The sequence below is a fragment of the Sminthopsis crassicaudata genome, chromosome 4, assembly GCF_048593235.1.
Source record: "Sminthopsis crassicaudata isolate SCR6 chromosome 4, ASM4859323v1, whole genome shotgun sequence".
Classification (NCBI taxonomy): Eukaryota; Metazoa; Chordata; class Mammalia; order Dasyuromorphia; family Dasyuridae; genus Sminthopsis; species Sminthopsis crassicaudata.
Window position 1 is genome coordinate 404,744,980 of NC_133620.1, and position 12,132 is coordinate 404,757,111.

The 12,132-nt window shown below is 37.5% G+C and overlaps 1 protein-coding gene across 17 annotated transcripts in view; it reads right to left on the bottom strand.

Moving 5' to 3' along the window:
* Positions 1-4,788: 4,788 nt before the first annotated feature.
* DISP1 (dispatched RND transporter family member 1) overlaps positions 4,789-12,132 on the bottom strand; it is a 243,168-nt gene continuing 235,824 nt past the window's right edge. For all 17 annotated transcript variants that reach the window (XM_074262656.1, XM_074262670.1, XM_074262665.1 and 14 more), the window contains one exon: positions 4,789-8,449. In XM_074262656.1, coding sequence (XP_074118757.1) covers positions 4,808-8,449 — 3,642 coding nt within the window. In that variant the 3' untranslated portion in view covers positions 4,789-4,807. The remainder of the gene's footprint in view (positions 8,450-12,132) is intronic.

The window sequence follows — 12,132 nt, forward strand, 5'->3', positions numbered from 1 at the left end:
AGCCCATCCCTCCTCTCCTGGGGGCTCTCCAAAGTACTCTGTCCCTCTTGTGCATTTTTAAGCTGAATTCTATACTGAACTATGTATGTGCAAGTCATATTTTACCTGAATTAGACTGCAAGATATTTGAGGACAGACCTATTAGTACAGCTTTGTACTCTGCCCTCCAGGGAAAAGCTTTGGTAGCTTATGAATAGAAGAGATTTATAAATATCTGTTGACTTGAACTCTCATCTCTATCCTTGGTACTCTTTATTTAAGTAGAATGACATAAACTATAAACAGAGATTCTAAAGCTCTTTTTTTCTTTTTTAAGGGAAGATTCCTTACAGGTTATTGGGCAGGTTAATACAGGGCCATTTTGCCTTGCCTCTCACCCCCACGTTCCCCACACACCTGATTCAAAAGGAAAAGTACAAAGTCAGAGTTCTTAAAAGTAGCATCTCACAGCACTGACAAGACCAGACAGAGTTCACCCTTGGGCACTGCCTTCTTTTTAAAGATTCATTCTTTCTTTCTGACCAGATTTACTTAAAGACAGTAATGATTCTGACAAACCTTAAAAAAAAGAGGTACATTTACTAATTAATATCATCAATATTCAGCAAATTAATAAAACTCCATCTTTATTTTTAGTGACTGCACATGTAACAGTATGGTTTAAACCAAACGTGAATAATTAATGCTTCTTTTTAGTTTCATTACTCAGCATAATTTTGATTGGTTTTTTAAAATCACCCTTTTGAAGGGCTGAGACCCTTCAAATATTTGTCCGACAAAATACACAAATATTTGTCAGATAATAGCAATATTAACGGGAGCTACCACTTCTCTGTTAATGGTGTTTTATTATTTGCTGCTATTGTATTTGTGTTATTGCCTTACAAAATTATAAGCTTTATTAGAGGGACTCTATGCTTTGTATCTTTCTTACTATCTAATGGTTTTATGTACACAGTAGGTATTTAATTATTATTAAACTAAATTTATGTGAAATAAATTATAAATATTGGGCATATAAATGCAAATCCCAAAGATTTATATACTTGCGTTAAGTTCCTGCTTAGAACTCCTCATATTGAAATTCTATTCCTTTAAGCCCTCACAAAACTTTCCTTTTTTTCCTCCCTGCCCCACCCCACCTCTAGCACATACCTTCCTGCCATATTTGATTCCTCCCCTGTGTATTTTTTATAGGTTAAGTAATATTATATAATTGAACACAAGCTTCATTTCCTCTTCAGAATGATTCTAAGCTTTCTTTTGTCAGTAATTACATGATTTTCAATCTTTGCATTCTCATTACCTAGCAGATATTTAACAGATACTTACATGTTGAATGACAGTGAATATTTTTTAAATGTTAACAGTGGTCAACCAATAGAATTTGCATAAGCAGACCTGGCCCCAAACTATTTCTGTTCAGCATTTAAAGACTGGGCATGGAGCACTGACTGAGTAGACCCTGGAAATCCCTCTGCACCTCTTTTCTCAGCAATGATTCCAAAGCTGTTACCGTAAATACCAAGTCCTTTAGAAGTAAGTATGTATCCCAAGAAGTAGTCAGGGCCCAGATATGCTCCATGGGATGGTCATTGTATAGCAATATTCTGGCTCAATACAAAAATCACTAGCAATAAAGCACCAAATTTTGAATGCCAGCTAAATACAGTTTATAACAAGGTAAAAAAGTCTTAAGCAAGGAATGTGAATGCAATTATGGTACTGCCATACATTTTGAATGTAATTGAAATAAATCTTTACGGACTTATCACATTTCCTTTTTTAATTATTTGTGAAAGCATTTAAAATCAAGTCTTTAGATTCAATTCTGTATAAAAACTCTAGGGCATATTCCCATTCTAGACAGATTGCCTTAGTTAAATTCAACTAATTTAGCTAAGTCCAACTATCTGAGTTTTCCCATCTTCCTTGAAAAAAACCAAAAAGTACAGATTTTTAATGTAGACAATATAAGAGGTGCTTTATATTTGGAACAATACTTACTAAGAATGTTTCCTAAATAGCTTCCCATACTACTTATATTTATAGAACTGTTATTTAGATTGTTCTTTAAAAAGGAGTTGGAATGATTGAGGTCTAGGCATGGCAGATTATTGGAAAGAAGATTTAATAGCAGCATATTCTTAAAGGTTCTATTGTCTTAAAAGTATGTGTATTTTACAGTAATTATATACAGGAAATGAACATACACATGTGAAGATGTGTAGTTTACTCTTTATACAATGCATCTATTCTTCAGGATTGGGGGTAGAGGTGGAGAAGAAAGACTCATTCCTTTCTGAATAATCCACTTGTTCAACCAAGTAGAAATTAAGTAAGTGGCTTAGCAAGAAAATTCAAGAACTAGTTTGGTAACATGGCCCTAATCACTAAAGAAAAAGTCAGTTTAGGTAAATATAAATGTAATTTAAAGGAGCACGTCAGAATAAGCTATGTGTACATTACTTCTAGCCTATCTACTACAGAGGGACTTTCTTTCTGATTTCAGGAATACAAACGGTACCACAATCTTTCCCCAAATCAGATACCTCCCAAGTTACAAGCATAATTTATCAGGAAGATAAAAAGGCACACCTTCCAAAATGCAACTTATCCACTCATTTGCTGGCCAAGTCAATACAGAAGACAAGTCTAAATTCTTTTGTTGCACTGAACTGGAAATAATGATGCCTTATCTCTGTATGGCCCCAGACTCAAACTGAGTTCAAAAAGCTTTCTAGGCAACAACCAACACTAGCTTATAAAAGAGCCCTGGAGGGAAAAAGGAAATAGTTAATATGACAGCCATTGAACTGGGGGGAAAAATGAACAACAGATTTAGTGATATATTCAAAGCTATACCATAGTAAGAGGTGAGATACGAATTATACTTGGCTCTTTAAATAATACTTTTTTTCCTCCCACTGGTCCACATGGTCTCTCAAAGCCTCTCTGAATGACTGAAGAGAGACATGATATTCAGAGTCCAAAGACCAAAGCTTACTTTAGCATCCACATATGGATTGGGGATAGAGGTGCCTTATATTCTTTTCAAGTTAGGAAATTAGGGGAAAAAAAATCAAATGATTAGTATACTGGCTATGTAGTATAATGGAAGAACCTTTGATTTCGTTGTTGTTGTTACTTTGCTTAAACAAAAGAAAATCCAGGCCAATGGAAATAAAAGAGCAAGAAAAATGCTTCGAGTCCTTGAATTTTTAACAGTCCTCATTAGAGTAAGATGTACCAGAAGGAAAACCTATCATTAGAACTGTGGCTTCTGCTCTCTGTTCTTACTAGTTTTTACTCACTAAAGGCTAGTTTCAGGCCTGAGATGATGGGCAGGACTAATATGTATTCATTCTAGTGGAATAATTGATATTATGCTTTTTAGAAAGTAAACTCTTTTTGTAGGGAGTATTCCAAAGATCAGAAGGCTCAATCTGATACCCAAGTCTTTCATTTAAAAAACAAAAAACCCAAAATACATACAAGAAAATAAAAGGCGGCTGAGAGCTGTCTCCTTGTATGAGGTTATAATGCACTGAGGATCAGATGACATCCTGTTCTATATGATGTGTTGTTTGAACTATTACCCAGAAGGCAGGCTCCAACAGCTCAACTCCTATATACTGATCCAACAATAGATATGCTAGTGTCAATTAAAATGCTGCCTGAAACCTCAGTTTCTTGGCAAGAAAGAGAACAATTCTAGGTCCTCATAGAAAAGTAGAATAACGTTCACAGTGTCATCAAACACTGACAATTTAATCCACCAAATAACAAAAGAAACAAGTCACTGGAAAATCTTCCTGGGCACAGAATATAAAAATGGATCTTTTCAGAGAATAAAACTCCATATGTGGATATTTAAACACCCAATATCTATTTTACCATGTGGGGGGAAAGTGCTGGTGGACCTGCACCAACCAAAGACTCATCTCATGTATTTTAATACAATAAGAAGGTTAACCTTCCAAGACCAAATTTTCACTAATACCCTTTGATTGGTTAGACATACTATTTTTCTGGGGGTTGAGATGATAGTTCAGTTGAATATTATTTGTGCAAGCTTTGCCAACCAAATTAATAGCTGAATGAGAAAGACAAATATGGATGCCAGGAACACTGAGATGATCCCAAGTTGAGTATGAACTTGGAATGAACATGGATGAATAGTCTCTGGAACATTTAAAACAAGATCTTCCTTTACTTGCCTGCCTTGAATGGCTGAGATTATCTATTTACCTTTAAGCATGGCTTCATCAATAGCACAGTGTTTTCCCACTGCTCAGTCCACAAAGATATTGTGGAATTACTGCTGGAACTATCTCTAAATTAACTATTAAAAGTCGCTTTTACATTTTTATGGACAGATAGGACAAAACTGTCTATGCTTAACTGATGTCAGTTTTAAACAAAAGTCCAGGACCTGAACTGGGATGGAAATATGACTGCCTAAAAGAACAGAAACTAGGATCCCAGAGCAAAGTGAAGTCCTTGAGTTCTGGGGAATGATAGTGGAGAGGACATGCTCTCTTATCTCTGGCTACCAATTGGAAAAACTACTTTATTAGAAGTAATTTTATAATGGTCATAATATCTTATGAGAAAAATAGCACAAATTTCATGAGATTCATCTATTTTCAGAAAAAGAATAAAACAAAACTCCACCCAATAGCTACGAAATTTTGTGTTTTGGTTTACTGAGATTTCCATTTGGTTCCATGACTTAGTGTTCAGGACCTATTCTGAATTTCCACTTGAAAAGAAAAATTGAGACACTTTCTAAACTTAATATTTATTATAGTGTTTTTATTAAACTTTCACTGGAAAGTTCTGAGTGTGTTAATACAGCAGGCACATTGGCTTCAATGTTTGGCATCTGATAGTCCACAGAATGGCACTTCACCTTGACAACTCTGCCACAACACTGGGAATTGTGAGGGTGAGATACATAACTACTCTCTCTCCTTAAACTGTTAAATATAAGTTTTGGTTCGTTTTGGTTTAAATGTTCTGAGCTTACAATTAGACCAGTCTGTGGTGAACTCAGGTCCGCCTTATTCTCAAATTTTTCAGTCTGATTCACGGAGTGAATGCCCTTGCTTTCATTCCCACTGACCTCAGAATTCCCTGCTAGGTCACAAGCGTCTCTACTTTTATAGAGTTCCCTTTGGTTCGGTAACACAGTCTTCTCGGGATCACAACACGACTTTACTATAGAGTCTGTGCTTCTGCAGGTAAATGGTGAGGAGTCTGCCGTCTTTGGAAGAGCCCTCAAGTTCTCTTCAATGCTCTGAAGACTGTGTGCATTGGTGTTGCTGATTTTTTCTTGGGACTGAATGTGTTGCACTGAATGGAGAAAAAAGTTTCTCGGGAGTGAATTTTGCATTACGGGTCGCTTGACTCTGCCCTGCAAGCATGGACAGTGGTGGATGTGCTGCATGGGATGCACCAAATTGTCAGGGGATTGCTGCACTGTGTTCAGAGGTGCCAGGGTCTTCTGGACCTGCACAAAGTTCCCTGCTGCTGGAGCACACTGGAAACACAGAGAATCCCCCAGTTGCTGGCAGGAGTGAGGACTGTACAGGTGCTTGTAGGCATGGGGGCAGCTGCACCTCCTGTTCAGAGAGAAGAGCTGGCACATGGTGTGATGTTCCACAGACGGCTGCAACAAAGCAGAGCTGCTCCCATTTTTCGTGCTTTGGCTGAGCTCGCTGTTGTAGGCCGCACGGATTGGCACTCCCAGGTTCTTTGCTTGGCCATTGAAAAATTCAGAACAGATGTGGGTTTCTTCATAAGTTGTGTTCTCCGAGGTGTTGCAGTTATGGGACGCCAGAGGTTCTAATTCATAGAATTCGTGTTCTAGTTCAGACTTCTGACCTCTGGGATCCAAATGATACGTATTCATGGCATGTGCTTTGTTCTGTCCCTTGTTGTCTGGCACTGGAGACAAAGCGTGGGAGAAGGCACTGCACTGAAACTTTTTAGGTAAAGGGATCTGGCCGCAGGTGCCCTGAGGGCCCAGGCAGCGACACATGCACTGGAAGAAGAAGGTTGCAAAAGCCCAACTGATGCACATGATCAGCATCATAAAAGTTCCAAGCTGAGTGTAAGCTAAAACGGTGGAGGGCATCATCATGGCACCAGCCACAAAGGTGGTCAGAGCAGCCATTGCAATGGCAGAGCCCATGCGACTCAATGAGAAGATCACCTTTCCTTCTCGATCAGGGTCTGGTGCCAAGCGGTAAGCAACCCCGTAATGGACAGCAAAGTCTACAGACAGACCAACAGCCACTGAAATCGTGACCGATTCTAGGACGTTAAGCTCCCAGCCCAGAAGAACCAGGGAGCCGACGGTGACAAATATAGTTCCAGCTATAGAAACGATTGCATAAAGGCTTATTATTATGTTCCAAGTTGTGAGGAGCATTACACTAAATGCAACAGCCACTGAAAGACCCATGGCAATGAGTGTGCCATCAGAGAGACTATCTTGAAGATCGTAGAATTCCAAGTTGCTGACAAACCAACCATTACTGAGACCTTCAGGTGCAGAACTAAGTTCGTTGGAAATCCACGAATCCACCTCTTTATAGAACTGGTGCATCTTTTCATAGGCCAATGTGAAGAGGTAGGTACTCTGGAACTCTAGCACTACAGCCCTGATGGTGTCATTGATGTCAAACCGTGGTCCTGGGGTCTTGCTGTCCAGGTGGTACCCAGTGCTTCTCTCCAGCTCCATGATCGCTCTCTTGATACACAATTCAAAAATGTCCTGCTTATAGGGAAAGCTCCAGTGGCTGCAGCATGGGTAAAGGGCAGGCTCATCACAATCCTGATTCTCCATCCACTGCTTAAATGTCTCGATGAAGCAGCTGGTGAAATCTTGCTCTTCAGTTTGGTGGAAGAAAGTCTGATTCCTCAGCTTCTGGCAGAAGTGCAAAATCCAGAGCTGGGAAGCTGGGCTAGTGATGTTGAAACTGGTGTCCAGCTTCAACTTCCCTTTACTTTTGGGATTGAGTGGATTGCCGTTGTCTTCAGGGGACACTCCCCAGATAACCGTGATGGGCATGTGTAGCTCTTCCCCATGGTGAACACGTTCAAACATGAAGAGCTTTTTGTACTCTGCATCATAGCGCTCGAACGGGTGAGAGGACCGGAACACTTGGAATTCAGACAGCTCAAGAGAGGGAAGCTTCATCTTTGGATTAATGCATACTATGTATGCCCCACCTATAGTTAAGGCAAGGAACCAAAAGAGCCAGACGTACCGGAACTTGATGACGATGCAGGGTAACACTTTTTCAAAGAAAATCCGCGACGCTTCAGAAATGGCAAAAATCACTTTGTGGCACTTTTGGCAAATGCTTGCTGTCCAGCAGTTCTTGTCGCTGTACATCTGCTGCTGAGGCTTCTTGAAACAAGTGAATATATTGAGGAGATATCGCTCATGAAGCACTACTACAGCTGGCAACCAAGTGACCATAAGCACATAATTCACCAGAATGGCAGTCCCGGCATAAACTCCAAAGCACCGGATTGCAGTGATGTTGCTGACATAATTAGCATAAAAAGCGGCCGCAGTGGTGAAGCTGGTGACAAACATGGAGAGTGCGGCGTGTTGCAGAGTAATGCTCACCGTCTCAGAGGTTTCAGCATGGGGTTTGTCAAATTTGGTGTAATTCCAAACATCACACAGTACAAAAGCATCATCTGCTCCAATGCCAACCAAGATGATGAGGGCAGTGAGATTCATGAAGGGAAAAAACTCAAAGTTAAATACTACTCTATAGAGAAAATAGGATACGATCAAAGAACTAATTATGGCGAACATCGTCATCAGAGTGATAAATATGGACTTGGTATAAATGCACATGACTAAGAGTACAATCACAATGGCGATGGCAGGATACACGGTATCCATTAAAAGATAATCCTGAAACAAACTGTGTTTGATACCAAACTCTATTCCTGTGATAGTGGTCACACCATCTGAAGAGTTCCAATTCTCAAAGTTGTCCAGGTAAATGTTCATCATGCTTTCCCCTTTTTCAGTGGGCGAGAAGAGCATGCTGTACTTTAAGGCTGGTACCATGTAGTCAATTGTCTTTGGGCTTAGAAAGTCTTTGTCCACCAGGTAGTGGAGGATCTGGTAAACAGCATTGTACTTGGTGCATTTACGAGGCACACTGGTACACTTGAGTTGGTCCTTCCTTCGGGACACTATGTCCCAGCAGTCTGGCCTCAGAGTGCCATTGTAGTAGTGTTTGGCACATGTTCGCAGGAGCTTCAAGGTATGGGAAACATCTCTCTCAACAATTTTTTGACAGGACGACCTATTGTTAAGTATAGCGATGTAGTTTCCCAGGGTCCAGCTGGGGCAACAGGAAGCAGCTGTAGCTCTCTGGCAGAGATCACCAAACTGCGAATGGGATCTGATCTGCATAGAGATAAATTTTAAAAAATACAACAAAAAGAATTTTAGAAGAGCAATAAATATGTCAAATTACATTTTCCAATACATAGGAATTGAGATTTGAGTGAAGATATATGTTCTTCAATAATCTGATTTTATACTATATGATCATTGAAATTGAGTACCATTCTTAGTGAACAGATTTCTTTTTAAATGCAAGAGAGCACTGTGGTATAATGATAAGAGCACTGACTCAGAAGTCTGAAAACTCTGATTCAAGGAACCATGCTATCTATAACTGCATAATTTTTGGCTTTCTACAAGACCTATTGCAGGGAATGAAAAGTGACCCCAACATGTCAAGATTCAAATGTAGTAAAATTTAATAAAAAGTTAATTTTATTTTGCAGAACTTGATAAGATAATAACAAAATTCATTAAAAAGAACCCCCCAAAATCTGTAAAATCAAAGAAAATGATGAAAAAACATAGGGACAAAGGGAGAATAGCACTTCTACAACCCAAATTGTATTATAAAGTAGCAGTTCTCAGAACCATCACACAAAATTGGAATAGGCTAGACAAAGGGGATCAGAAATAATAGAAATGAAGTGGAAAATACAGATTACCTAGGTAAAAACTTATCTGATAAAAACTGCTGACAGCAATCTGACAGAAATTAGGCTTCCTTTGACAAATATCTTACACCAGACTCCATGATACATTCTAAATGAATATCTGACATTAATATTAATGATCATATTATGAAAAAATTAGAAGGGAAATAGATCATATACCTCTCAAAGTTATGGCTAAGAGATGCATTCTTCACTGGACAAGAGATAGAGACAATTACAAAAAATAAAACAGTTAATTGATTACTTGAAACTTTAAAAGCTCCTGTACAAGGAATGTTAATGCATCTAGGATAAGAAAGAAGGTAGCTGAATGGGGAAAAAAATCTTTATAGCCAAGTTCTCTGATAAAAGTTTCTTTTCCAAGTTATATACACAATGAAATATATAAGATATAGATATCCCCAAAAGGTAAATGTCAAAAGATAGGAACAAACAGTTCTTCAAAAAAAAATGGCAAAATATTCACAACCACATGAAAGAATGCTCCAAGTCACTAATAAGAGAAATGCAAAACAAATTTCAGGTTTCACCTTGAATATTGGCAAAAATAATAAAAAATCACCATAGGCAATGTTGGAGGGATTATGAAAGTATACTAATATATTGTTGGTGGTACTAGGAAATTATATTTATAGCAGCACTTTTTATGATAGCTAAGAATTGGAAACAAAATAGATGCCCATTAATTGAGGAATGGCTAAATAAATTGTGGTACATTAACATAATGAGATATTGCTATGCTGTAAGAAATTACACATGTGATGAATACAGAGAAACATGACTGATGAAGAATGAAATAAGCAGAGCCAAGAAAAAAACAATATATATAAATAACAACAACAATATAAGGTGGAACTAAACACCAAAAAAATCAAAAGCAAATATAACAAAATTAGAAAGCTCAAGGACTCAAAAGAAGAGATGAGAAGATAACTCTCAACCAACCCTTTCATAGAGGTAGGAAGTCCACAGATGTTAGACACACATATATTTTTAGACTTTTTTTTTTGTTTATTTATATGTTTATTTTAACACACATTGCTTCATGAATCATGTTGGGAGAGAAAAATCAGAGCAAAAGGGAAAAACCATGAGAGATATTAAAAAATAAACTTTTTCAATATATGTATTAGTTGTGCTTTTTTCTTCTCCAAAAAAAGGGGATGTCTTTCTGGGAGGGGGATGGGAGAGATAGCTGAGATAACAATAGTGATGTAAAAAACAGAAAATATCAATAAAAACTTTAAAAAAAGAAATAATTTAAAAAGCTTTTGCAGCTAGAAAATTGCACAGGGTTTTCAACGACTCTGGGCTGCCTGCTGAAGCAAAAATTCAGTCTCTTAAACATGAATATTTATCCCAGTGCTATTATATAGCTGTCAATTACAGAACATCACAATCTCCAAAGAATCAAAATTGTAGATGACCCAAAGAGCAATGGAAAAATATATGGTGAGAGTATAAACAGGCTGAAGAATATTACCAAGTATGACTTGTATGCAAGAAGGCACAAAGATATAATCTAAGAAATGTATAATAGAAAATGGAAGCAGGCTAGAGAAAAGTCTCTAGTGTGTTCCCTTCACTAAGAACTTATAGGATGATGTAGCTAAAAGTCTATTTTACAATATGAGAAAATATAGATGGGTAGTGACCTGCACCATTGGAGAGGGTACCCACAGAGATGAGATCATGGATCCTTAGAAATTCTGAAATATATTAGTCTGGAATTCCTCAAAAACAGGATAATTCATGTTTGATTGTTTCCAGACAAAAACATCCCTACATGCCAACTCAGGAAAAACTGAGCTACCTCATAAAGAAAAGGAAGCCTTGGAAAAGGATATATCTATTTTTCATGGCAAACATCCAAATTCAGCTGAGAAGGAAATAATATGCAAGTCCCCTGGGGTCATTCCAGAGAATGAGAAAGGTATGGAGTCATTAGTACCTGATAATTAGTTTTAAATTGAGAAAAGATAAACTTTTATCCCATTTTGCCATTAACTATTAGTTTACTTGCTAAAAATAACCACACTAGAGATAAAAGTAGTAAGAATGCCAACAAAAACTTGGAAAATAAAAGGAACCTTGCATAACCTATCCAAATAATAGTGTTTTCTTTGTACGGTTGACAAATGATTTGAAAAACCTGATGTGATAAACTAGACCAAATAATAATCTGATTGTGGCTATCCCAAATGAATGTTAGTAATCCACCATGGCTCCAGTCCTCAGCTTTAGAGGTAGCATGGCTGGCTTGTGTCCTTGGGTAAAAAATCTTTTGGAAGTGCTTAAAGGTTTCTACAAGTTTAGAAGATACAAGAATTTTTGGACAACCTAAACTAGATGTCCCAGCTCTTCACAAAGGGAATTACAAAATAATCACCTGGGCCACTCACTGGAGAGGCCATCTCTGCTGAATCTTTGTTACTAAAGGTGGGTGAGAAAAAACTACATATCTATTTGAGTTTAAGGAAATAAATAATGTACTTGGCAAATTGATCAATCTTCATGGGGCAGAACTATATATTTGGAAAGACATTCATAAGAATAAATTTAAAATCTTTGAACTTATAAAAATAAAAATGTGGTTAGTAAGAATGACTTCTTGTAATTCATGTTAGGAATACCAAGGCTACTTTAATTCTAGTCATTCAAAAATAGAGTATTTTAAGGAAGCCATTTGGTTTATGTGGTTATAATATGCTCAAGAGAGCTTCCCTAGTTAGATAGTAGCAGGGGTGGAGCTGACTTCAAATTGGGGGGTGAGGAAGAAGGGAAAACGAAAAGAATAAAACAGAACTTCATATGGTATCTTGACTTTTAGATGTGGCTGCCTTCTAATATATAGGAGAGGTTTAAGAAATATTTAAAACGAGTGATTAAGAATAAAGGGAAGAAAGTTAAGCTACTGATCATGGGTTTTGCTTAGGAATAAAATACTAACCAAAGGCACAACTTCTTCACCAGGGAGTTTGTGTTAAGGCTAACAAAAATGATACTTCTTTTTTTTTTTTTTTTTTTATCAAATGCTTACATTATATTTTGTAAAGGACAACAGTCAAT